Genomic DNA, 26268 nt, shown 5'->3' on the forward strand with positions numbered 1-26268 from the left:
ACTACTTGGAGTTGCCGGTAATATACGGATATGACAATGTTACCGGTACAAAAGTTGTTCTAGATACTGTACGGTAGCTGCCTACTACCTACCTTACCTACTGCTGTGCTTTTTTTTTTTTTGGATGTGGGTGGAAAAAACAAATTGAAAGTGTATGCATCGCTACCGTATGGCAAGCAATCCGAACAAAGCAGCATCGATTCCACCAATTTTGGAGCCGCCACGCAGCAGATAAAAAGGTTAAACAACAAGCTGGGATTTAAAAAGTCATACCGCTAATGAGATGGCAGCCCAAAAAAAGACGGTCAGATTCAAAAGAACCCTGGATATCCTCCACCGCCTGATGATTAACGCATTGTCTTGTCACCTATTTGAGGGCACCTGCCCAACCTAGGCCCTGCGCGCCAAGTGCATAGATCTACAGAAGCCGGTCCATCCCTGCAACGTTACCTTTTTCTCCGAGTCTATGGAGGACTAGCAAAAAAAATAAAAGAGGCTAGGATTGACTGCACAGATAGGTGCCTTTTTTGGAGCAGGGTTTTACTATGGAACAGCCTGTTTTTTTGAGGACGGTCAAGAAAAAAAGAACGGATAATGGTAGACGACTTCCTTTGGTTTGCCGAAAAGAGCCCACATGATTGACCATAAGACGCCGTCTAACTCACATTGATTACGATTGAATGAAGAAAAAAAGGGACCTGTCAACGAGGACACAATGACAAAAAATGGCGGCAAAGAACGTGGGGAGCCACGATACCAGAAGCAAATCAAGGACCTGACGGATTCAGGTTTTGATGAGGATCGGCACCGGGGGTAAGGCTCGAAGGAGGGCAGGCAGAAAAAACAAAAGCAATCTCACGGTTCATCCCATCCCAGCCGAGACATTTATTACTTGTTGTCGGGCCATATCATCCTCTGCATGCTTTTGCATGCTACAACCTAACTATCGACCAGGACAAGATTAATCGACTTTCGAGTTTAAAGTCGAGTGGGTAGCTTGGCAACCTTTGATCAATGATAAGTCGCGTAATATGTGTCAGTTTATCTACTCGCTGGCTGATGGCAGGTCAATTGTGACGTGTATGACGACCAAAAGCAGGTGATTGCGGAGTACTTGCAGTATACATACATAGTAGACGGGATCTTGCATTCATTTTCCAGGTTTTGTGAGTGATTCGGCTGTAACCGGCAAGTCGATAGATATCTATATCTTAGCTACGTAGGTGAGTGGTTGGTTTGTGGAGAAAAGACATGTGCGGTTAGAAAGTCACGTCTTCCGATTGATAGCGGGGCGCTCAAACAATCAAACGAGCGTTGCGCTGTAAGGAACATACATGTAAAGTACGGGCAGTATATTGTAGCACAACGTCAACATTGATTGACTTTGAAAGTGAATCATGCAATGATGATTGACCAGATCCTCCTCATGGTGGTTGGTGCCTGGAGCTACGATAAACCAATGCACACACACACACACACACAGTACTATACAGTACACATGATGGAGAACAAACGTATGGTCACGTGCCCGAAAAAGGCAGGAACGAACCTGATGGAAATCCATCTTCCCCCCGCTTACGTGATTGCTAAGCTCTCAAGTATGCGCCACTCAACAAGCCTGGTGCACGTGCCCATTGGTCAGCAAAGGTAGCTCTTTGGAGTGGCTTGCGCAAGCATTTCTGCAGATGGCGGGCGACAAGGCTGGGACAATAATAACTTTCCTTGCTTCCGTCGCGACTTGGTATCAGATGCAAATCTCCACGCATCACTACCAAAGTCCTCTTGTTCAACGTCACATCCTTTGACGATTCAGCACCCCCAAAAGTCTGTCCAGTTCTCTGCGACCAACCACTCACATCGCTCTTTTCCTGGTTTCTTTCGAAAGAGGCGACATTTCCTCCTCTTAATTTTTTTTTTCATGTCAAGCCATTGAGCAACCTCGACTAGCAGGCGTCGCGTGCTCGTTCGCTGGCGATCAGACTTTTTGTCTCATCCAAAAACAAATAATCAGCATTTTCCCTCGCTTGCGCACCCTTATTCCGCATCGCGAGCTTCTCGGCCCAGATCGCTTGCATTCCGTCGAAGGCTTCGTCCCGACACACCTCTTTTTTCGTCGTCGAAATCCTGCACAGCACACGCGAAACCATGCCCGTCGAAATAGCACTCAACACGCCGCTGGCGGATGCTCTGACAAGCGCAATCCAGCCCAAGCTTGTTGAGGTCGGTTGGGGAACGGGTGGCGCCGACGACTCCGCTCTCGCCGAGTACATTATTTTGATGTTGGTCAACGGCAAGACTCAAGAGGAAATCGCAGCAGAGCTGGCGGGAGACCTACTAAGCTTGGGCCCCGACGACCCCAACGCGCTCGAGTTTGCGAAATGGCTGTTTGAGCAGATTGCTATCCTCAATGGGCAGAGCGCACAAAGTGGCGATGCCGACGCGATGTCATCAACATCACCAGGAGATGATCAAGATATGGACATGGCGATGGCTTCAGAAGGGGCTGCCCAAATGTCTGCGTATGTTCATGCTTTAAAACCCTTGTCCCTTTTGAACAAAAACCAAAAATCCAAGTACTGACATTGTTTTTAGTCCCACTGGTCCCAAGGCGATGCGAAATGGAAACATGAACATTCGGGGAAATGCCAACCGAGACAGGAGGATGATGGGCCAGATAAACCGTGCCATGGACAGGACACCAGAAAACGTGCTTCATCGCACACGCGGCAATGACAGGATCAACAGCCATGCCCGCGGGCCACCTAGCGGGCCGCGTGGCGGCATGGCGGGCGGTATGCGACAACAGCGCGGTGGAATGAACCCCAGGGCGGCGAGTATTGCGCACGGAATGGCTACAGCAATGGGCGGGGGCATACCCCAAGGAGGACCTGGTATGAATGGTGGAATGGCAGGCATGAACAACGGATGGATGCCTCCGCAAGGCCAGGATCTCCAGCTGGGGCTCTTCCAGATGCTGGAACAGCAAAATCAGATGATGGCTCACTTGCAACAACAACTGAACCAGCAAAACATGATGCAGTCACGTGGAGGATACAATCAACGCGGTGGGCGTGGCGGCAAGCCTCTGTCGGAACGGGTGCAACATCAAAACAGGCAGCACAATAACAACAACAACAACAACTTCCGTCAAGGCCAAACGGATCAGAACGGCGGCGAGCAAAAAGCCTCTGAAAATTCGCAAAACGGCAGCGTGGGCGGCGAAGATACCGAGATGGGCCAGGCCAAGCGGGACCCCAAGGAGACGGTGTGCAAGTTCAACAAAAACTGCTCTAACAAGGATTGCAAGTTTGCACACCAGTCACCGGCGGCACCTCCAGGGATCACAGTCGACGTGACGGACGTGTGCACGTATGGAGCGGCCTGCAAAAACCACAAGTGTGTCGGCTCACACCCGTCGCCAGCCACCAGGACGGCGCACAACCAACAGCAGGACTGCAAGTTCTACCCCAACTGCACGAACCCGCACTGTACCTTCAGGCATCCTAACATGCCGCCCTGTCGAAACGGTGGCGACTGCTCGGTCGAGGGTTGCAAGTTTACACATGTCAAGACCATGTGCAAGTTCCGCCCATGCACAAACAGGTACTGCGCCTTCAAGCACGAGGAGGGCCAGCGTGGCACGTTCCAGGACAAGGTCTGGGTCGCTGGTGGGGAACACGTCAGTGAGAGAAAGTTTGTGGACGAGTCTGGTCCTGTCGAAGATATACTCCAGGGTTCCGGTGGGGACTCGGAGATGGGGGCTACAGAGGCCGAGGCTGTTGCTAGCTAAAGTGTGATGATGAAAAAGGGAAACGATATAGACTATGATGGGAGGGGACTTTAGTCGGAAATTTGGCGGCTCGTATATGCTTATTTTTTCTTGTCTCTGTCTCTCTACCTTGCTCGGACGTTGTTTGTCGAGGCTGGGTGGGGGCAAGGTCAGTGTTTGAGTCGGCCTTTATGTATTATCTAAAAGAATGGCATATGGTTCCATCACCGAATTCTCGGTGGAAGGAAGGAGTGGCGTTTGTTCAGTCTTCTTTTTTTTTAATTCTTGGGTTTACGAACATATACAAAGTGAATCTCCGATTTGGAGAGGACTACCGACATGATGATATTGGGCTCTTTGAATTTGTTGACATGTGATGTGCAGTATGATTGGAGTATGGAGTAGATGAGATGCTATTTATTGTCTCGCCGACTGGACCAACACATTTCGATATTAAGGTCAGCGATAGTGGAAGTGGCCCTGGCTTTTGCAAGGATGGGTCGGGTCAGTGGTGTTGCTGGGAACGATGCCCGATTTCTAGGTATTAGGTACCCACTAAAATTTGATGTGATCCAGTGGAAACGTCCGGCTCGTCCGACTCACGCCACCCATAAAACAGTCCATCACGTCAAGTCCTGATATAAAAATTGCCGCTTCAGCCGGATATCTATAGAGATTTTGAAATTTGGAAAATTTTTGCTTCTTGTCAATTGGTTGATACACTGATATTACAACTCTTAATTGTTGCGTGCAGGTAGTTTGCGATGTTACGTGTCGGTGCAAAGTCGTAAGGGAGCCATCAGTAAAAGAGACGGGCAACAAAGTAAAACCCCCCCCCCCTTCCGTTCGATCTGGGCGGCGTTTAAAGCAGACCTCACATTGGCGTCACCAAGGCGGGCGGGAAAACACAACAGACGCCGCTCATGCTGTCCAGAATCGGCACGACAGCGGCCCACGCGCCTGCGAGGGTGGAACTGTGTCTTCGCATTAAGCCCACGTGCCTGGCATCATCATCATCATCATCATCATCATCATCATCATCATCATCATCATCGTTACCGCGCAGGGGGTCGAAAAGCCGTCTCGGTCATGCGAGCAATGCGTTTGCCGTCTGGGCTGTCCCACGGCGGGGCTATGCCAGCAGCAGCAGCAGCAGCAGCGTCATCACAAAGGACAAGCCCGACGCAAAGATCGCGGTGCTCGGCGGTGGCTTGACGGGGCTGTCGACGGCCTTGTTCCTCTCCATCTTTGCGCCCAGGGCCAGAATTACTCTGTACGAGGCCAACGAGCGTCTGGGAGGCTGGGTGCACACGGTCGACTCCAGCGCCGAGGACGCGCAGGGGAGGCCGCAGAGCGTCAAGTTCGAACGAGGGCCGAGGGTGGTGCAGCTCAAAGAGGGCGATGCAAACTCCCGTCTTTATGTCTTGTTGGTAAGTGGCTCGCCCCGTACCCTTGTGAAATCACATGCTGATATAACTACAAAACGAACCAGCTTCACCAACTGGGCATCGCAGATCAGGCGTGGGCTTTGGGTCAGGACTCGGAACTGGCGCGCCGCTACATCTACCACCCGGACCACCTTATTGATCTCACCGGTCCATCAAACAGCGACAGCCGCCTCATCAAATCCGCGTCGTTGGCTCGCTTCGCCGGCAGGATGCTGAAAAACGCCCTGACGGAGCCGGCGCTCAAGGGCCTGCTGCCCGCCCTCGCCCACATGCTCTCCAACCGGAAGCCGCTGGGCGCCGAGGAGTACTGCCGGCGCCTCGTCGACATCGAGGACGAGTCGATCGGCAGCTGCCTGACGCGGCTCTTTGGCGGGCGCAGCAGCGTGGCCGACAACCTGGCCTCGGCCATGACGCACGGCATCTACGGCGGTGACATTTGGAAGCTGAGCATCCAGTCGACGTTGTTTGCGAGGGCGCAGATGTTTCCCTACCGTCTCGACGTGCCCAAGCCGTCGAGGGACTCGAGATTTTCGGTCGAGAGGCTCAGTGACCTGAACATGATGACCTTGGTCACCAAGGCGTCGTCCGAGGAATGCGTGGCGACTGGTCAGAGGCTCCTGGGTGGCTACACGGGCTTCTACGGTGGCATGGAGGCGCTCACGGAGGCGTTGGTGCAGGCTCTACGCAAGCGGAGCAATGTCACGATAGAGACGGGCAGCTTTGTGAGCGATGTGGCGCCTTCGTTGTCGAGTGAGCTTGTTGAGGTGAGTCCTATGGCTGTTGTTGCTGCCTTGTTCAATATATGCTGATCTAGAGACTAATACTATTTATTTACAGGTCAAAACAAGCAAGTCAACCGCAACTTTTGACAAGGTCATATCAACATTGTTCAGCCGGCAGCTTGCTTCCATCACAGGCGGACGTATCCCCGCCCTCAGCGAGAAAAAGGGCGCGTCCATGCACGTGGTCAACATCTGGTTCCCCAGATCCGGGCTGAACCACCCGCACCACGGCTTCGGATACCTGATATCATCCCAGGCCGACGTCGAACGGGGCCTACTTGGCGTCCTCTTCGACTCTGACCGTGAAGGTGCCATTTGGCGAGAGTGGAAGCAACGGCAAGACGCCGTCGTCGGCGGCGGCAGCAAAGACGAAACGGCTTCCTCCTCCTCAGCCGCCCGTCAGCAACCCCCAACCGGCACCAAGCTGACGGTCCTCCTGCGCGTCCCCTGGGAGGACGAACCGCCACGGAGTCCCGAGCAGGCCGAAGCCATCGCCCTCGCCCACGTCCGGCGGCAGTTCGGCATCGCCGCCGACGAGCCCGTCCACACCCAGGTCAGCACCGCACGCGACTGCATCCCGCAGCACGAGGTCGGGCACCAGGCGAGCCTGGCCGCCGCCCACGCCCAGCTGGCCTCCGCCTTTGGGGGCCGCCTCGCCGTCGCCGGCCCCTCGTACACCGCCCCGGGCATCCTGCCCTCCATCCGAGCCGCCTTTGACGTCGCCGCCAGCTGCACCGGCCTGCACGACGCCTACCGCGGACTGGCCCCTGCTGCGTCTGCCACTCACACGCCAGCCGAGCTCGCTCTCGTCCCCGACCCGTCCGTCGGCTCCACGGGACTGGGCCGCTTCGCCCAAGGCAGGAGGTCCATGTGGGATGACCTCGCCATTGTCGACAGCGCCGTCAAGGCCGACTTTTTGGACCTGAAGAAGGAGTCTCTGGAGCGCATAATCGTACCGCGGCTGCAGTTTGGCAGTCTGTCCAAATCGTTGTAGTCGAAAGGGTAATTACAGATGGGTTAGCATTGAGAAAATCCGTACAACGGATGTGGGATTGTATAGGGGTTAATATCCAAGTGTTGGGTGCCATCGACCATCTTGTTCGAAACCATGTATGTATATGTACGCATGAAAAACCTCATGGCTGACTTTCAAGCCATCCATTTCATGTACCAACCGAATGGGCTCATGTATTCTAATGTAAAACAGTCCCGAACAAGAATCAAAGCCGAACGAATCCATGTATTATATGCCATGCTTTGTTTTAATTTTTCGTTACCCAACGCTACCTGGTCCTATATAATGAATGAGGCTTGCATTCGAAGCCCTCGGGAATCACTTTCTTTCTTACTTTTTTTTTTCATTTTTTTTTTTTCAATTCAAAGTGACCAGGTCATAGGTCTACTACCATGATCAGCTCCGACTCGTTACAAAGTAAAACATTGTGGGCGATTATATTTCGCCCCTGCTTTGCCATGGCCTAGCCATAGCAGAATGCTCCCCCCTCCAACCCCACGCGTCCCGGTCTCTCAGAAACACAAAGGGGCCTTTAAAGCCGTGTATACACCAGCTAGGTCAAGTCGACGACGTGATTGCCCATCGGGGCTTGCGGTACCTGCTTCTGCCGCATTTGAGCCCCCAGTCCCCCCGCTCCCGGTAGGCCCGGTCGCTGTGGGCCCCTGTTCATGACCCCATTTATTTGGTTTTGGACCTGGGGTTGCTGACCCGGCTGTACCACCGGCTGACGTTGCTGGACATGTGACTGTTGCTGCTGCTGTGGCTGCAAGACCAGCGGCGGCGAGTCCAGCAAAGTCCGAACGGCCTTGTCTATGCCTTTGAGCAGCTCCTCAACTCCTGCTGACGCTGGCCCGCACGCGCTGGTCGAAAGGCTCTTCCAGTTGGGGCTCTTGGTATTCCATACCTCCTTGAGCACCCTGCTAAACTCATCGTTGGACTTGTTCGGCTCCGCGTCGGTCCTCTTGACGTGCCAAGACAGCTCTCCCCTTCGTGCTACCAGCTTGACGTCAAGAGTTAGGCGCCGCGCCTGCGGGCCGGGAAGATCATACCTGATGGTAGCCAGGTCGATATTCTTGGTGAAAATTTCAAAAGTTCCCTTCCTCGAAACTTGCAAGGGCTGCCACGTATCGCTCATTGAATCAAGCGCTCGATACACTGCGAGTGTGGTCGGCAGGTAGAACGGCAGCCTTTCCAGACCACGAGGTGAGTTGGCCAGGGTTTGCAACATGTCGACTGCACGTATGTGTGGGTTGTTCTTCTCCAGGACGAGCTTGACTGTCCTAGGATCTGCAAAGTCAAGCACAACCTTCCATCGTTTCGTCGGCGGTTGCAGTGCAGCCAATTCTTCACTCACTGGCTGCGGAAGGTCGCTATAAGTGAAAACCACCCTTCGTAGCGTGACCGATTCGCATTGCACGCCCCTGGGAGCGCGGCTAATAGACCCCAGGAATTCGTAGAGGCGTTCTATCGTTTGTAATCGGGAAATCAACTTGTCTATCATGGTTTCCCCCAGCTCCGACCTCAGTTGCAGGACAAACTCTCCAGTCTTGTGGTTAAACGCAACGTCGCGGTCTACCCTGGAGCTCAGCTGCCGGAACTTGCTCTTGTCCAGCACCCGGAGACGAGCCTCTGATGCTACGACGATGCGCGAATCCATCCGCGTCGACAAGGCGGACCGATTTTCGCCCCTTCTGTCAACCTCGGTCGAGGATGAAGAATGCACATTGGCAACCGACAGACGAACCTCATCTGCAGCCCATCGTCCCAAAGAACTTTTGCCGCTCAGCGACGGCAAAATCTCAGAAGTGCGTATGAAAATGGTGGGCATCCTTATATTTGAAGGTAGGCCAGGTCTGATGTATGGCTGGTCGACGTGATTGATTCTCCTGGAATGAAGTTCCCTGAGGTCTCTCATCTTGGAAATCATGGCTGAGGTGAAGTAGTTGAGATCTGAGAAGAAGGATGGGGATTCCATTATTGCTTGTTTAGATGCAAACTGCAGCTGTACGTGAGTCCTGATACGTATGCCTCCCGCGGTCGACGCGGCTGAGTTGGAGTTTGGCGTAGTCCTGTAGATCATGTCAGCCTCGTCACACCACATCTTTCACCAAATTCATGTTGGAGTGATCCATGAATGATAACTTACAGCTCTATGAGCCACCACTGGTCGCCACTCATACTCAGATGGGCCAATACGTAAAACTGAGGCCTCCAGCCCTGTTTCCTAAACCAAGCCAACGCGTCTGTCTGTTCGCGATTGCTAAGTATATTACGCAGGTCATCCGGTTTGACTGGGGGTTTGCCAACCACCCAGCCCTGACTCTTGCCGCGCCGGATCAATTCTTCCATGGCAAAGGTGTTGCGCACCAATCCAATCACCGCCACAGGGTCCCGGCCTGGCGTGTTGAGATTAGACTCGGCCATAGGCATCGGTCGGGTTCGAGGTTGTACAGCAAACGTGCCACCAATCTGGTCGACCCGCACGACCATTGAGTCGAGTTTTGTGAGCTGCATCGTCAACAAGGACTCGGATGGCTGTTTCCTCGAAATTTCCAGGACTAGATGGTCCTCCTTGTTCACGAACCGCGGCTTGTTCCGCAAGCCTGTGTGCATCAGTGTGAGAATGTGTTCGGTGTGGCGCCCGATCACATCCTTCAAAATTCGTTCCATCGATAGATCTGCCTCGTCCAGTGGTATCTCGATGTCCTTGACCTCCTGGTTGTCCCTGAACCATCTCAAGGCTAAACGACTCGTAGGAGCTGTAGCTCGTCGACCACCCGAGGGTGCAGCACTGTGTACCCCAATGATGACCCAACTCTTGGGCGCATTGTGTGCCTTTGATGGATAGCGAGATGTCCAGTACTGCACCGCCAATGAACGGTTGAGTCGTTCGACATTGAGTGCGTCAACCCACCTCCCAACACTGAGCTCCAAAGCCTGTCTCCGCAGCTCGTTGATCTTGTGCGTCAGAACAAGCTCATGCAAGTACTTGTAACATCCCGCAAGTCCTTCCGTGGCTAGAACTTCGTTCACCTTCAGCTCTAGATACATCCTAAGGTTTTCGGAAAGTCCGGGCGGCGCTGGTCGGAAGAGAAACCGAAAGTCGATAAACCAGTACTGTTTCTCTGGGTCGTCGTCTGCGATTGTCAAGTCGACCTCGAATTCACCCTTAACGATAAAAGTGACTCGGCCTGATCCAATCCTGTAGTTCCTAAAGTGGTACGGAATTTTATCGTGATCATCGATTGTCAACCTGAGCGACAAAAGAGTATCAAGATCCTCCAACCACTTCAGTTGATCCTCTGGGCTCATCTCGGGTGGTGGGATGTAACCAAGATCCGGCATCCACGGGGCGTCGCCGTTTGCCAAGACCTCTAATGCTGTCTTTAAATCAGGACTCGGTAGCCTGGCATAGGCAAGATTGCGTTTGCTGTGCATCATCCGGTCAAGAACAAAGTCGTACTTTTCCATCTGCGTGTGCATGTGCACCTTGAGATCGATCAATTTACTCAGCGTGCTCGCCTTCTTGCTCCAGTCCGTGATGACTAGTGCTTTGACCCATTTTGCATGCTGCTCCTGGGCAAACTTGAGCAGAGTGATCTTTTTATCCAGGTTCTCGTTGCTCGAGTCCTCAATGGTGTTGTGATCCGCATTACCGTTGAGCATCGGAGGCATAGGTAGTGGCTTCTTTGCCAGAGACCTGATCGTGTCTTCCAGTTCATTGTGGGATCTTTGTGCCAGACGAGAAAGTAGCTGATTGAGCGATAAAAAGTTCTCCGTGATGTGCACAATCTAGTTATCGCGCAAACAGTCGCACTGACGTTAGCCCTCATTACACAAAAACAGTTATTCCATAGGAAGTTCATACTTCGTCTGGCAAGTCATTCATCCTCAAAGGATTATCGGACTGTAATGACCGCGCGGGTGTCTGTTGTTGTACTATCTCCGAGCTGGCCATGGCCTTGGTATCGCCTCCATGGTTGTTGAGCTTCTGGTCCAGGTTCGGCTTCATGGCACCATCCGGGCCAACGCCATTCATCATCACGGCAGCCATCGTGGGCGGAGATTGTTTTTTTTTTTTCGTGTTTGGCGACACTTCCTCCAGCGACGGGAGGAGGCGTGAGTTCCGCTCACGAAGGTCCCCGTCGACGTAACCAGAACGCCTTACTTCTCGAGCTCGACTAGCGGCACGGGCTATCGACCTCTCTCATCACTGATTAGGCGATCGAGACTGCATACAGGCTGCAATGCCGATGCTGGCGCTGCAAAGTCCCTGCAGCGTTGTCGGATCGCGATCGGCGCGTTCGTCGGGAACAAAGGTCGGGGGGGTACGAATGGGGCGACAAGAAATTTCCGGTCGCGACGCGCGCGGGTTTGCCGATCCAAGTTCGAGCAAAGGCGGTACCGTCTAATTTGTGTTGACTGCAATATTCGATGGTTTCGGAGTCTATCAATTAACCGGATGTGTCTTTCGGAGCGCGGCGGTCGACGTGGTTGGCTCAGGCGCGGAGCAAAGATGTTGGCGATCAATAGAAAGCAGGTCAGATTCCATGAGCGACGATTTCCTCCCCAGTCGGGAACAGGTCAGGACAATGAAAAGGACGTGTAGCCGTGCAGCCAATGGCCATACAGTGTTGTGTGGTGGATAGCCCCACCTTATTCTTCGCTCATCTCTTTTGGCACGACCCAACCGGGATTAGACTGGACGGACGATTGCTAGAGCCACGGTCCAAGGTGCGCCTTGGATCTGGTTGGTTTGGCACTAAATAATTAATTAGGTAGGTACGATTTCTGCCGCTCCCTTCCTTTCTTTGTGCAATTGATTTTCATCTTCTGGATTTTCTCCCACTGTTCATCGTGACTTCACTCAGATTTATTACCCTGTTTTATGACATAACTTTCATAATATTGGATCACTCACCAACATGTGCAGCCGTGGTGTTTTTTTTCTTTTTTTTTGTTACAAATTGTGATAATTCAAACCTCATTCAAAGGAAGGCAACTCGACACCCCACAATCTATAAGCATCTAATCACCCTTTAAACTTAGTCCCGTTCTAGCGTACTCTACTATGGTCCGGCCAGCCACTTAACATTCACACAACGTAGGTACCTACATGTTCATGGTTGGACTGTGTACATTGGATAAGAAAGATAATACTGGTGTGTGAGGTCATCCGCCCCTCCAAGCGGCCCACTCACTGTCCACTGTGCAGCTTTTGCTTCATACTTTGGATTGAGGGTCCAGCCAGCCAGCTATCAAGCGACGTCCTTTTTTTTTTTATGGAACAGCAGCAGCATAACCTGTTTATGGCAGCCTGTTCAATAAATTTCTTGCGCTAGGTATGCAAATACCTCATTTGTGGTGATATAACTTTTTCGTTAGGCATCTAGATACGTAAACTCTGTGCTAAAATTCGAAAAATTTGGCTTGCCTTGCCCATCCGTTCCTTGTATTTCTATCCTCCTGAATCAGCCAGTTCCCAAATAACGTTGCAAACAGTCGTATCGAAATAATGCCACGTTCGTGCACAGATTGCAAGCCTACAAGGGCAAGCTGGTGGGAGGAGCATTCTGCAGTCTCCTACCTCGACTAGATCTAGTCACTACCCATGCGTCGAAAGATACTCTAATTATTCATCCCATTGTTGAGCTCGTCTTTCATGTCATGGGAGGTGCCTCATGTTTGCAGAGTTCCCACCTCAGCTATGTTGATCCCCAATTGTTAGTGAGAATTCAGTTAGAAATATTCTAAGCCTCCGAAAGTACCTGCAATATAGTGGCTCCGAAAAAACAAATCAGCCACTTACAACTTGTTAGGGTGCATCGCCGCGCTAGTGGTAGGCCACCTAGTTATATCTTCAGTCAGCTCATATCGATAGGTTGAATCTGTGGCGAGGTTTTACGAACTGGTAACCAGCTGCGTCGCTGAATTTGTAGCCATAGGACGCGGTAAAATCGTCGAGAACGGCAGGTCCTCGTGAGCCTATTGACTGGTTAGAAATGTTTCCGATATCTCTTGGCGCTCAACTTCTTGGTCAGTTGCTTACCGTAGGGGTACTCCATGGGCACAATCTCCTTGTTATCGTCAAGATAGTGCAGCAGGGGTGTGAAGATTCTCCAGCTGGCGTCGAGCTCGTCGTCTCGAACGAAGTTGGAGTGATCACCCTTCAAGCAGTCCAGAATCAATGATTCGTAAGCCTCGGGAATCTTCAGATCAGAGAAGCGACGGCGGTAAGTCAGGTCTAGCTCCGTAACCACCGTCTGCATGCTGAGTCCGGGCAGCTTCGAGTTCATCTTGATGTAGACACTCTCGTTGGGCTGGATACGCATGACGAGCTCGTTGCGGGGAATATCCTTGAAAATACCAGACGTGACATCCTTGAACTGGATACGAATCTCCGTCTTCTGCTCGTTCAAGGCCTTTCCTGCCTTCATAATGAAGGGAACGCCATCCCACCGCTCGTTCTTGATGTAAGCCACCAACGCGCAGAAAGTCGGGCATCTCGACTCCTTAGGCACTGTGTCGTCCTCCTTGTAAGACGGCTTGCTTCCGTCAAGGGACCTTCCGTACTGGCCGATGATGACATTCTTGGGCTCGATGGCAGGGATGGCACGGAGAACGCGAACCTTCTCGTCACGGATGTCTTCAGAGGAGAATGAAATTGGCCGCTCCATGGCCAACAGTGTCAGAACCTGCAGCAAGTGGTTCTGCATTACGTCACGAATGATGCCGAACTCGTCAAAGTAACCACCGCGACCTTCGGTGCCGAATGGTTCCTTGAATGTGATCTGAACGTTGTCGATGTGGTGACGGTTCCATGTTGCACCCAAGAAAGAGTTTCCGAAGCGAAGAATGAGGATGTTCTTGACCATCTCCTTGCCCAGGTAATGGTCAATGCGGAACAGCTCATCTTCCTTCCAGTCTGGCTCCAGGGACTTCTGGAGCTCGCGGGAGCTGGCCAGGTCCTTGCCGAAAGGCTTTTCGACCTATTAAAACGATACGGAAACCATTAGTCGGGGTGAACGGCTCAAGTGACTGTAAGTTGCCATTAAAACTCACAATGACGCGAGCAATTCCCCTGGTGGGGTAGCAGCATCTCTTCAGGTGCTGCGACACGATTGTGAAGACGCTGGGCGGGAGCGCCATGTAGAAAAGCCTGTGGGCCTCACTCTGGTTCTTCTCGAGGTCCTCGAGGTGGTCGTTCAGGTTGTAAAAAGACTCGTCCTTGTCATACTGGCCCGCTACGTAGGTGCAGAGCGAGCAGAAATCATCGAGCTGTTGCTCCATGTCCTTGGTGGGCGTCTTAATGTACGACCTGATCCTCCTAATGTACTCTTCGTGGTCCATCTTTGTCCTGGCATATCCAACAATCTTGATGTCCTTGGGGAGAAATTGGTTCCGGTACTTCCGGGAAGGTCAGCTCTGAGGACTTTGCGGCAGCAGTTTGCTTAGACTTACGAGTCCGAAAAGCGCGGGATACTGTGAAAAAGACTGTTAGCATAGCTCTTTAATCTGCAGAATCGCGAACATCTTACGGTCTTCTTCTTGGCCAAATCACCGGAGGCACCAAGGACCACGATGACCGTGTTGTCCTTGAGCTCCAGCTCGCTGTCCATCGCACACGCATTAGCAAGGGTCTCAGGTGTGTGGTCGCCCAGTCTCAACAAAAACAGCTATCCGGAGCATCCAAAAATGATTCGAAAAACAAGACAAGATGCTCGCAGAGCTGGGTAGATGTCGGGAAATATGCGCTTCAGGCGATAGCTTCGTCGAGAGTATTTTCCAATGTCGTCTGCGGTCAACTGGCGGCGGGTAAATTGGTGGGGTGAATGCACTTACGCAGCGGCATGGGATTCTGCGGCCATTGTGTTGACACAACCCAGGTATTCGTGGGACTCGAGAAGGAGAGAATAAGAAATTTGGCGGTTTGTGTTGAGTTCTTTGGGAAGTAAACCGGAAGTTCAGTGGTAAATGGGATATGCGAGAGAATTATCTCGCAAGGTAGGTCTTGGGAATTGAAGTGAACTGAACAGACAGAGGTCGCGCGGAAAACGGTCATGGATACCTGATGAAGCAATGGAACCACCGGAAGCTACCTTACCTACCAGGTACTGATAGGCCGGCCGTACCGGGCTTGGATGAGAACGAACAAGGGGCAAGGGCCAAAGTCACATCGCCACGGCGGGCGGGCGGAGCTTACTCACAAGCATGGACTGGCGGGGTGCTCCACTAGAGAGGTAGGTGCAGGTCGGTGCAGGCTCATCCACCTACCTCCCCGAGCACCAACTCAACTTCACAGCTTCAACACACCCCTCCATTCCATGGCCAAAACCAAGCGGTCGGTCTTTGCTAGTGTGGTTATCCAGATCAAAGCTTTGTTCTGTGTCAAACTCGCTGAAGATGGGGCTTTAGTGGTAACTAGATTTAGCTCCAGTGTAGCGATTTCTACCTCCCGCTAAATCCCTTCGCAGAAATATACCTAGTTACCGAGGCAGCCAGAAGCTTCCCTACATACGTAACTGCTTACCTCAACAAGCTCCCACTTTCGTGATCCAACTGAAGACTTTGGGAAATGCTGAGGGATTATTCGCATTGTGTTGTAGAGGTAGGCTACACCAAAACTACAGACCTCGAGGTACCAAAGGTGGTATAGTTAGGGCAAGGTACCCAGGTGTGTCAGGTTAGACGGGCATAGCTAAGCTACCTACGCAGCTCCCCCTACGGAGTACAGATAGATAGTGTGGTTAAAAGCAAAGACACTTTTTAATGAAAGGCTCCATCCTAATCGAGCCAAGATGCTAATCCTATGTCTATGTACCTGGCCGCCCGGACTTGGACAAAGGTTCCCAACGTCAACCTAACGCAGCTACTAGAGCCTGCGCAGCTTACCCTGCATGCTGCGCTACAGTAGTTCCGCCACTTAGTCAAATCGTTACTAGAAATATGCAGGCAAGACCTAAATAAAGTTGCTTTGGATGGAATTCAATTCAGGATCTCTTCCATATTTCAGCATGCAAACGATTTTAGGAGCGGTGCATCATTAGTGACGCAGCAAGCAGTCAATCAGATCGCAACATGACCTCAGATAGGGTGGGGCAGATTTTTTTTTTTTTGTTCTTTGGTTAATGGTCTGGTCAACAAATTACTTTCTCGACCTTGGTTGCGGTGCGGAATCAACTCCGGGGTCGGCATCATAGCATGGGAATTTGTAATACTGCATGTGAGGGGAGCTTCTCGCAGCACTGTCCGACCCGGCGATGCCGGAGAATTGCCAAGTCCATACCCTACCTAGCTACCATGCTCGCAGCCACTTTTGCGACGCGGACATCCGCATACGAACAGACGTGTTATGCCCAAGCCTCGAGGTTCAAGGGTTCAAGGATGTCGGCTGTTCCCTGCAATTAAGTTGTCCCGCGTATTCACTACACCCTTATTTACGGCATTGCTTTCTTACCAAGCTCATCCGATCTAAAGGCAAACAGTGACATACCGAAATGTTCAGATTGAAAGGAATAAACAAATAAATGCGCGTCATCGCCAGTTGAACCACGCCTAGGGCTACTATACGATACCAGGAATTGATTTGCACGCCTGAGTCGAGTAGCAAGCAATGATCGCTTTATGACGAAATTTCGCACGCCTAGAGGACTTGGTGCGGGGTGCAAAGAGGGTCCCTCGTGGGCGGAGGATGCCATGTTGATTGGGGTCCGGCTGAACAGTCGACCTTGTTAGCGTCTCACTAGGCAGGTGGCTTCAATGGCTCGGTTCAAATTTCAATTAAATAAGGCACATTTACATACTCCGTATGCAAGTACCTCATCCTAACTACCTTCAGCAGGACAAAGTAATTGAATGTCAAGGCATACGCGTACTTTGATATATGTGCTCACACAAAGTGGAAGTGAAAAAGAAACAACATCGATGCTTCTTGAAATATCTTGATAATTCTGGTTCAATCACATGGATCATGGAGAGTAAGGCTGGCCTAGTCTAGGTCGAGACCCGAAGGTTCGTTTTAAAGCACGAGCAGACAAGATGCCCATTTGCACTTGATTGTACGTCAAGTTCAGTAAGTGACAAACAGAGCATGGCCATTCGCATGTGCAGGGTAGGAACATCTGGCTTTCATATGCAAAAAGGTCACGTGCATATAGTAGTGGCTGGTGCTGCGGCTTTGCACACAACCCCGCCCCACCCCAGCCTGCATTCGCGGTAAATTTTGATTCCCCTCTGTATGGTCACATGACAAGCCCTAGCTAGTCTTTTGTTTGGCAGTCGGCATCGACACCAAAACGGCCCGCCCTGACGCCCAGTGGAAACTCGACCTTTGGGAGCGACATACTAACCAGCAGCAAACGATCGTCCACCATCGCCGACGATTACTTCCTTCAACCTCCCAAGGAGACTTTGACAAGTGGGAAGACGTCAATCACCATCAAGATGCCTACCGAAGCCGGCCACAGATGTAAGTTTCCAATTCCTGCAGCCATGAGCCGCGCCGCCACGCCAGGGCGGGATATCATGAACAAGAATGAAAAGCGTCAAGTGTCCTGTATTCATTGTACTGACCTCCATTTGCTATAGTATACGTCAAGTGAGTTTTATCTCTATTGTTGAGGCAAAACGATTGTGCTCAGCACCGCGACCGAATTACGCTCGAACGAACTGCCTGCTCCAGATGGCACTGGAATCTATCACAACGAACTCTCGCTAACTATCGAGCCTGTAGGGGACGCCACCTGAGCTACCAGCGTAGCCGTCACACCAACCGTCCCGAGACCAGCTTGATCAAGATCGAGGGTGTTGACGACACCAACGCCGCCAAGTATGTTGAACAGCAGCAAGTACGCGAGGATCCATGAGAACAGCACCTAACCTCTCTTCCCTATAGCTTCTACCTCGGCAAGAAGGTCGCATACGTTTACCGGGCACAGAAGGAGGTCCGCGGCACCAAGATCCGGGTCATCTGGGGCAAGGTCACCAGGCCTCACGGTACATATCCCCCTTATCCGGCAAGGACAGCGGAATGGTATATTGACTGGTTATAATAGGCAACTCGGGCGTCGTCCGCGCCAAGTTCACCACCCCTCTCCCTACACGATCTTTCGGCGCTTCCGTCCGCATCATGCTTTACCCCTCGTCGATATAAGTCATTTTCCTTCGGAGTTGAACGGAACGGATATCAATGGTTGCATTGTGGTTTAGGTCATGGATTTGAGGCGCTTCTATTCTCGTATTCTGCTATTTTGGCGCTTGCTCATCAACGCAATCGATCGAACGGCTGTTTCGACAATTCACGACTTGCAACACAGCGGTGATTTGCCTTACGCCGTTCGAAGGAGATTGAGAGATGGGCCCCTGATGGCAGATGCGATTTGTTTTGGGGCATAGATTCAGTGGGGGAAAATGATGATACGCAGCAATCAAGATGGCGGATCTTCACTAAGGAGGCTCACACCATTCGAGCCGGCGGCATCAACAAATTCATGATGATGGTGTTTTGCGGGACAGGGCAATGAATCCAAGTCGTTAATGACCACGCCCACTACTTTGTGGCTGCAACTCGAGTCTCCGTTCGCTTACTCCTTACGTTCATGTTAGGCTGCATTGGCAAAGCACAGCATTCCCATTGTTGCGACTATCGTCTCCGCAGTGCAGCTGTAAGTCTCTTGGCCATCTCTTGATGGAAATATTTGGAGTAGTTGATTTGGTGCCAGACTTTCCACTGCACCGGGGAATGCCACTCCCATTACCGACAAGTGCTTTATCCGCGGAAAGCCAGGTCTTCTGACCTCGTGCAGGATTGTGCTACTTCACAGCCGCCTGCGTGCTTATTGAGTTTAAGTCGGCTTTCAAGGGCTAAGTCATGGTTTAAACAGTCCAGTTTGTCCTGATCAACTGGTACACTGGAATATCAGTAGTCGGGGTTTATGATGTTCGCACCAAGAAAATCATTATGCTTGAAGTATCTGAGGTTTATGTGGCCTGCATCTACACATGAGGAGCGGTGGCCGTCCGTAACTATGGACCATAATTATATGCTCGGTCTAAATGTAATTTAGGGCGGATTATGACGAAGAGGGGAGTGGGCTTTTTCAGTACTCGTCTTCTATATCTGCAATACCCGCTATCGGTGTGTCCGGGCGGTATACCTGAATCATATGCCCCGACCTTGTACACTGTATCGGTAGTTAAGGTGTAGGTAGTTTCGGGGTTACCGACACTGTGCTGGACAGTGACAGTGAGAAAGGTTATCAACCGCCGGCGTCCGTTCCTATCACGGCAAACATTGGTGGTGGGGTACACAAAGCGTGTAATGTACTTGTCATTATAATAAACGGACCGATGAACGTTTCAATGTTAGTTTTTGCTGCTGCTACTCGTGGCCTGCTTGATAGCATGCCACGGAAATGGTATCTAATGCATCTGACTTGCTGACTCCGAGGGTAAATATTTCCGGCAAGTCGACTCACTGCAGAGGCCAAACATGACGTTGATAAGGCGACTAGTTGTAGTAGATTTGCGTTGCTTGGGAGATTTTTGACCGAACCGGTGCTATATATGAGTAAACATCACATGAATATGACGATAATCGTGATCGTTCCGTTTTAGCATATCAGTCATCGTACCCAAGACGATGCTAAATCAGGACCAAGAAGAGATCAGACAGCATCGGGGAGTAGGCTTGGTAGGGCAGGGAGATATTATTAGGACCGTCGGTACTACGTTCATCCCGTGGGGCGATTCCCCACAACCAGAACAATCGGCCGATCAGTGGGGCCTAGGCCCTTAACGTCGAGGTGCCAAGAGAGGAGCTTGTGGCAAGGCTCGTTGAGAAGGAAGACGAAACAGTGTCGGTAGGGCTACCTGAGCTGTCGTCAGCTGCGAAAGTAGCTTTTGAGCTTTGAAAAGTTGAACTTGGTCGGCAAGTGGGTTGGGCTGGGCGATTGACTGGACTTTTCACTGGGTTGCCTTACTCTCCGGGGGCATAAACAAACACTGACGAAACGTGATGCACGAAAAAAAAGGCCCGAGTCACGTCCACAATGCTTCGCTACGCCCTACCGGTACACAGTGATTAGTGTAGATTGTATAATATAATATCGGCTGGCGTTGCTGTTCAGAAATATATCCAACACTTTGCTCGCCTTTCCCATTTTTTTCCAGAACATGCTTTGTTTGACAAGTCATGCGAAAGTTGGATCTGTGGCATTCGAGTACAAGAAGAGTGTGTTGCTTGAACGATACTTCTGGAAGACCACGTCTGAGCCATACAGTAGGTTAATGCACAGTAACCCATCGTCATATCCCAACCACCGAGCATCCCGAATTCCAACTTTGTCCAGCACATGTTCAAAGGTCTTACAGCACGCGTCATTTGATTTTTTTAGAGACGGCCTGATGAATAAATAACAATGCCTATTTTTTTTTAGGCCGATGTCGGGTTAAACTTGCTTGGGGAAACTGATAAAACAAGAGTGGTGTCCACCGCAGATGTGTGAACCAATACTTGTTTGGTGGAACCAAAATAGGTACCTACCTAAGTGTAGACAAGGAAAATCGCCTGGTGGTGTTAAGGGTGTTGGTCATCATTACTAACGAGTAAATAGTTGCCAAGGTTGATATAGACTGGCTTCTAGACTAAGTAATATAATAATTGAACCACTTTAGCAAGTAATAATTATTTCTCATCAGGGCCGAAGAAGGGGATCAAATCAACCTCTGAATGAAGATTCGTCACCAGCAGCAACCCAAGGTTATGCAGCCTGGATGGTCTGTTACCAGTTGCGGAAGCAACTTGGTAGTCCTTTTTCTCCGTAGTTCGGCTGGCAGGCCGCCCTCTCACATCCCTGAATCCGACATAGGTGGCCACGCATCCAATCCACAATGTTCTGCATGATTGGGCAATGGTTGCGTAGCATGAGCTGTACTGGTTGCAAAAAGATTGGATGACTTGTCGCGGCGACTGTTGAGAATCAGTTGCGAAACCTGTTCAGAGTCCCCACTAGCCGGGCTGTGAACGATGCATGCACTTAAAATATGGATGGAAAGGTGCAACCTGTAGGCCGTAACTATACAGTGTCGCAAACCCAATTGGCTCATTCGTTTGCCAACCACTGCATTTTTGAATTCAATGAAGGCCACACGATATATAGAAACAGCTCACTACCTGCTACGGCATAGTCTAGGCATCCATGAGCTTCTGACTTTGCATTTACATGGCCACCCGTACCGTAGGCTGACTCAATTATATCAACCTCGAGTCGCCCGATTGTGATTGAAACAGATTCCTCCCATCAACGTTCTTAGATTGAAGAGAGAGATAGACAACAAGAGACAGCGGGCAAAAAAAAAAAAAAAAAAATACACCCACCAATCACTACATACTACGGAGTACCACTCTGCAAACAGACGAAAATTGAACCTTTGCACGCCGCTCTCTATTCGGACCACTTCCCCGCAGAGGAGCGACCGCAGCACCGTTTCTCGATCCAAGCACATACGGAATAGGCTTCAGTCATTCTTAGTCTCCAACTCTCCAAGGCAACCCAATCAAACTGAACCGACGGCTCAATAAACCCCGTATCGCGTTGCCTACCTCGTATAGGCCAAACCCAACACGTGTGCGTGCGTCAGTCTGGCATAGCTAGCCGTGCTTGGCTTTTTCACGGTTTTACAGGAGCATACCGTTTTCGTCGACACATTGTGCGCGCCTGTTGTCGTGTTTGCTTGCGGTCTAGCCCAAATCCTGGGTCGATACTTTTACGAAAAAAAAAAAAAAAACTGCAGAACGCTGGGCCTACTGTCACATGAGTTACTGCTCCGAGAAACAAAAACCTGCCCCAAAGGAAAACGGACATATACGATTGACAGACGATCTTTATATTTTTATCTGGATCCTTCTCCATTTTTTCCCATCCTCTTTCTACTTGGTCTATTTTCCCCCAATATCTTCGTTTCTTTTCCTTGGCTATTGAGGTCGAGGTTGCACGCTTGAAACCCCTCCCCGGCTCTCAAAAGTTCGGGCATAGCCAAGAAGTACACGACAAATCCGACCGACTTGGCCGCGACCCCGATCCCAACAACCCATCTGGGTCTATCTATTCACGGATTTCCCTTACGTCAGGTTCTAGACTTGTCAGTGGCACGACTAATACCGACGATAAAACGGGAAAAAGGGAAATAAAAAGAAAGCGCCCACACAGTGGCGTCCACTGGCCCTCTGAGGAAACAAAAGAAAAAAGAATACACAACAGTCTAAAAAGAAGCAGCAAGAAGGAGCTATTTAGCAACAAACATTGGCTCGGCACATCTCGATCCCCAGCCACGCGAGACAGACTTGCCTTGTTTTGATTTGAATTCCCGCCATCTGCGACAAGCCAGGAGGATCCACAGGTCCACGCAACCCCCGATCCAACTAAGTTTCTCACACTTCTCACTGTTTACTCACAGTGGCGGTAGCCAATCTGTCTCGACTCGACAAACGGCGCAGACCCAACCACCTCCACTGACCAATTTGGCGTGTTTCTTGCGGCGCGAAAGAAAAATAAAGAAAAAAAAAAAAAAGCTAGACCCTCTTTTGATTGCGAATGCCTCAGTGCATCTGCGCACCCATGTCAGCGTCCTGATACACTCTGTCGTCCCCCCAGCTTTCCATCGAAAATTGGACCCATACTCGCGAATTGAACCCTAGTCTAGTCAAGGACCCAGAGGCCTGCCCAGGGTCAAAAGATAGTGACACCAAAAACGTAAATAGAACCCTGGCGCCGCATCCGCGACCCCGTTCTTTAAGATGTCAACTCCCCAGAACCACCCACTTCCGCGTCCTCCCCCGGTCCCGCAGCACGACGGCTTCTACGACGACCAGCATAATAATTACTATCAATCGCAGTCGTCAGACAGCCAGCCTTTGCCGCCGCCGCCGCACCAGCAACAGAGCAATTCTCCTGAAACCCAGGCTTTCCCGCGCTTGAGCTCATACCCTTACCAACCGCCACAGCAGCCACAGCATCATCGTCAGCAACAGGGCCCGCTGCCACCGGCTCATCAGTCTCACCATTCTGGATCATCAACTGGCCATCAAAGTCGTCAAGACGACCGCTCACGCTCCAGACCACGAACTTTCAGCTTACGCTCCGATAAATCTCACAGCAATAGCATCGACCTTCACGAAACCCACGCCGAGAAGGAAGCCAAGAGACTCCACAGCAAAGCAGATCCCACTTTGGCAATGAACGAGGCGGAGCCAACAGTCGTAGCTGCCACGGTCAAGTCATCGTTGGCACCGCTACGCAACATGCAGCATAAAGATTACCAGGGAAATGTCATAGGTCAGCAGCACGCATTAGCAAGCCACGATTCCCTAGGTGGAAATATTGGCGACAGAACACACATGCTGACATATACCATGCTTCCCTAGATGATCCTGACAGGTCAAACCCCACGCGGAGTCGCTGGGAACGACCTTTGGATACTATTCGAAGTTTCGAGGCTGCGATAGATGGTAATTACAGTAACAGACAATCGATAATGATGCGTTCGGACTCGGAGTCTGTGGCAAACTGGACCCGTAGGAGTAGCTACTATGGTAGCAATAACTATAGTACGTTGAGGTGTTCCCATCACCGTCATTACGAACATGATTTCCTAACATTCTGCGTCTACGCGTTTCCAGGCAGCACGCCGGGCAGCTCGCGGGCCAACCGCTACCAGTCACGCGACAGCTACTTTAGCCTACGACCAAATCAATCAGAATATGGTTATGGCAACGAGGGAGACATGGCCGCACCCCGAGGATACAACGGATATAGTCATGGGTCGCAGCAGAGATACTCCAGGATGAATTCCGAACCCCATTACAGCACGCCGAGACACGCTGAACCGTTGTATCCAATTCAATCCCACCACCGTTCTTACGAGACGGTCGCATCGGGCTCTGGCAGTGGCATGTCAGGCGAACCGAATGGTTATACTACTGATCCGACCAGCAGCGACAACAGCTCGATCGAACGTATGCAGTCCCCACCCAAGCGTCAAGCAGAAGCACCCAATGACTATGGGATTGGCTTTAGCCAGAGCCCGACATATGCGTCACAATCGTTTGCGGTGGGGGGCGTTACGCCCCAAAATGGGTCCCCGGCCAATAACGCCTCCATCAGCCCCAGTGGGCGTGATGTCCCACCTGTGGCACCACAAAAGCCAAACACGATTACAAGGAAGCCCACACAGCAACCCGCGACTTCCAGCGCTCCAGAGAGGCCAGCAGCACCTGAGAAGCGCAAAAGCTGGTTTTCTCGCCGCTTCAGCAAGAACAGCTGAGGCTCCAATCTCTGGAAAATCACTCGTTGATAAGATTTCTCCTTTGTTTTAAATTATTCGTTGAAACATCTTGACCTTGCTGGCCTTCCTGATACCCACTATTCTCAACAAAAGGCTTTTTTTTTTCTCCCCTCGAACCCCTTGCCATGGTCCCCAAGACCACGAGGGGATACTTATCCGTCTTTTCATCGGATATTTACCGTTGTCCGACACTTTCTACCATTTTGATAAGAGGAAAAGATTCCTAAACTGGCTCTCTTTCTCACTCAATTTTAATTGTGGATAGGGGCAATCCGGGGCGTCACTGATATTTATGGGGATGGATGGTGAGCTGGGTGTTAGATTGATTATGACATTCAGCTTGGAAGGGTTTGGCCGAGCGGTTTCGCAGCACGTCGGTGCCCATCTATGACTATTCGTACGGATACTGGCGTGGAACAAGGATTTGGTCGGCCGGGAGGCGCACACGTATATGAATGATGCTTTTATATATTGTTGCTCAAAATAGAGAAATTACTTTGATTTAAAATATAACCCATGTCCAGCCCTCCATTATTATACTGTCATGGCCAGGTCTTCCTGTCCAAATCCTCTACCTACCAGTGACAAATATCTCCTTGCATGACCGGCTTTCGCGTTCGTTTGTTTCATTTGTTTCCCTGGGGATGAAGGCAGGGATTGAGGCGTTCGAAATAACCTCTGGAGTTGCAGTCCCCTGACACATGAGCAGTCAAGAGAAGAGTGGTTATTTGAGTCGAACAGGGTTGAAAGAAACCGATCACGGAGTAAACGAGAGGCAACAATAGGATCAAGCATTGATTCCGTCGAGTAAGCCGGACGCGTCTATTTCGTTGCACGAGTAGGTAGGCAGGTACCTTGAAGGGTATCCAAGTAAATAGGCTATACATTTTTTCCTGCTCGTTGACAAACTAAATCAACGATCCTTCTTGCCTTCCTTTGCCTTTTCCTGCTCAGTCTGGTCCTCGTTCATGGCCACGACGACGTACGCAACCAAAACGACATTGGCCATGATGGCGGCCAGGGCACCGGCGTAGGTAGAGTTTCCTTTTTTTAGAGGCGGAAGAGGAGGGATTAGGTTAGTCTGGATGATAGGAAATAAAGAATCTTGTTTTTTTTTTTTTGTCTCCCTTGGATTTTCATCTTATTCATTTCTTTTCTGTCTCGCGTTCAATACTTTACATACCTTTGAATATCGAGTTCACAGTGACAAAGTAGGAGCCGATCGGAATGACGACCATAGCAAGCGTGAATGCCAACAACTTGAGAATAACATCTCTATGGGAAAAGGGGTCAGTTATCGTCCATAGGTGCCATTTCTAAAAGCAAAAAGGATGCTCCCGACGCAATGGTTTTTATATGTTTTTCTTACAGGGGCACTGCGGGCGTGATGTTGGACTTTTCGCTTGCGGCAGGGCTGGATCCGACATGATCATCCTTTTCCAGGATTGACTTTTCTGTGGCGACGATTCTCCTAGTAGCCATGATGGCTGTCTTTATTTTCTATGATGGGGGGGTTAAATAATATCTTTTGTGCTGGGTTTTGAAGACGGACAGGTTTTCAAAGTTCTGTTTGATGATTTCAAATCGAATAAGATGAAGCACCTAATGACGTTTGTGTTTTATGCAGGGCGGCGTTCGTTAATACTGGCCTACTAAAACCTGCAACCGCGCTCTGGGATTTGAGCTTTGCTGTTCCCTAGAGACCCCGAAACTGGAACGACCTCCACTGCTTTCAATTCTCACAGTGCACAGCCTCCCACTATCCATAGGTACGAAATATTGCAAAGCAAGGGATGTGTTATCCCCGTTCAATTCATTTTATAAGGCTTCCTTTGATCAGTCTCAGCACTGGCTTTTGAATGCTTTGAAGAACCCTTACGCAGGCATTTCTCATTCACAATTCCCGCCCAT

At 50.7% G+C, this 26268-nt stretch overlaps 8 protein-coding genes across 8 annotated transcripts; 5 read left to right on the plus strand and 3 right to left on the minus strand.

Annotated features, from left to right (window-relative positions):
* Nucleotides 1-1608: 1608 nt before the first annotated feature.
* On the plus strand, nucleotides 1609-4106 carry PgNI_06332 (uncharacterized protein). Its single transcript, XM_031126356.1, has 2 exons — nucleotides 1609-2519; nucleotides 2593-4106. Exons 1-2 carry the CDS (start codon nucleotides 2146-2148, stop codon nucleotides 3788-3790), a joined length of 1572 nt encoding a protein of 523 aa, XP_030982701.1. The 5' UTR covers nucleotides 1609-2145; the 3' UTR covers nucleotides 3791-4106.
* A 586-nt stretch (nucleotides 4107-4692) lies between these two features.
* PgNI_06333 (uncharacterized protein) lies at nucleotides 4693-6993 on the plus strand (the record flags this gene model as incomplete). Its single annotated transcript, XM_031126357.1, has 3 exons — nucleotides 4693-5199; nucleotides 5262-5981; nucleotides 6055-6993. 3 exons carry the CDS (start codon nucleotides 4693-4695, stop codon nucleotides 6991-6993), a joined length of 2166 nt encoding a protein of 721 aa, XP_030982700.1.
* A 287-nt stretch (nucleotides 6994-7280) lies between these two features.
* On the minus strand, nucleotides 7281-11530 carry PgNI_06334 (uncharacterized protein). The gene is made up of 3 exons (XM_031126358.1): nucleotides 10883-11530; nucleotides 9161-10806; nucleotides 7281-9083 (listed from the first exon to the last, which is right to left on the minus strand). The coding sequence occupies exons 1-3, from the start codon at nucleotides 11066-11068 to the stop codon at nucleotides 7568-7570; spliced, it is 3348 nt and encodes a 1115-aa protein (XP_030982707.1). The 5' UTR covers nucleotides 11069-11530; the 3' UTR covers nucleotides 7281-7567.
* Nucleotides 11531-12372: 842 nt separating this feature from the next.
* On the minus strand, nucleotides 12373-15068 carry PgNI_06335 (uncharacterized protein). Its single transcript, XM_031126359.1, has 8 exons — nucleotides 14857-15068; nucleotides 14553-14625; nucleotides 14476-14496; nucleotides 14077-14421; nucleotides 13064-14003; nucleotides 12924-12999; nucleotides 12824-12862; nucleotides 12373-12719 (listed from the first exon to the last, which is right to left on the minus strand). Exons 1-8 carry the CDS (start codon nucleotides 14880-14882, stop codon nucleotides 12716-12718), a joined length of 1524 nt encoding a protein of 507 aa, XP_030982706.1. The 5' UTR covers nucleotides 14883-15068; the 3' UTR covers nucleotides 12373-12715.
* Nucleotides 15069-17260: 2192 nt separating this feature from the next.
* Nucleotides 17261-18638, plus strand: PgNI_06336 (uncharacterized protein). The gene is made up of 5 exons (XM_031126360.1): nucleotides 17261-17482; nucleotides 17602-17611; nucleotides 17696-17842; nucleotides 17909-18009; nucleotides 18069-18638. The coding sequence occupies exons 1-5, from the start codon at nucleotides 17458-17460 to the stop codon at nucleotides 18164-18166; spliced, it is 381 nt and encodes a 126-aa protein (XP_030982705.1). The 5' UTR covers nucleotides 17261-17457; the 3' UTR covers nucleotides 18167-18638.
* A 1549-nt stretch (nucleotides 18639-20187) lies between these two features.
* PgNI_06337 (uncharacterized protein) lies at nucleotides 20188-20430 on the plus strand (the record flags this gene model as incomplete). Its single annotated transcript, XM_031126361.1, has 1 exon — nucleotides 20188-20430. The coding sequence occupies one exon, from the start codon at nucleotides 20188-20190 to the stop codon at nucleotides 20428-20430; it is 243 nt and encodes an 80-aa protein (XP_030982704.1).
* A 1317-nt stretch (nucleotides 20431-21747) lies between these two features.
* PgNI_06338 (uncharacterized protein) lies at nucleotides 21748-24881 on the plus strand. The gene is made up of 3 exons (XM_031126362.1): nucleotides 21748-23348; nucleotides 23438-23620; nucleotides 23693-24881. Exons 1-3 carry the CDS (start codon nucleotides 22811-22813, stop codon nucleotides 24334-24336), a joined length of 1365 nt encoding a protein of 454 aa, XP_030982699.1. The 5' UTR covers nucleotides 21748-22810; the 3' UTR covers nucleotides 24337-24881.
* A 159-nt stretch (nucleotides 24882-25040) lies between these two features.
* On the minus strand, nucleotides 25041-26027 carry PgNI_06339 (uncharacterized protein). Its single transcript, XM_031126363.1, has 3 exons — nucleotides 25727-26027; nucleotides 25541-25632; nucleotides 25041-25401 (listed from the first exon to the last, which is right to left on the minus strand). The coding sequence occupies exons 1-3, from the start codon at nucleotides 25837-25839 to the stop codon at nucleotides 25271-25273; spliced, it is 336 nt and encodes a 111-aa protein (XP_030982698.1). The 5' UTR covers nucleotides 25840-26027; the 3' UTR covers nucleotides 25041-25270.
* Nucleotides 26028-26268: the final 241 nt, after the last annotated feature.

This window comes from Pyricularia grisea, chromosome I (genome assembly GCF_004355905.1).
Source record: "Pyricularia grisea strain NI907 chromosome I, whole genome shotgun sequence".
NCBI lineage: Eukaryota > Fungi > Ascomycota > Sordariomycetes > Magnaporthales > Pyriculariaceae > Pyricularia > Pyricularia grisea.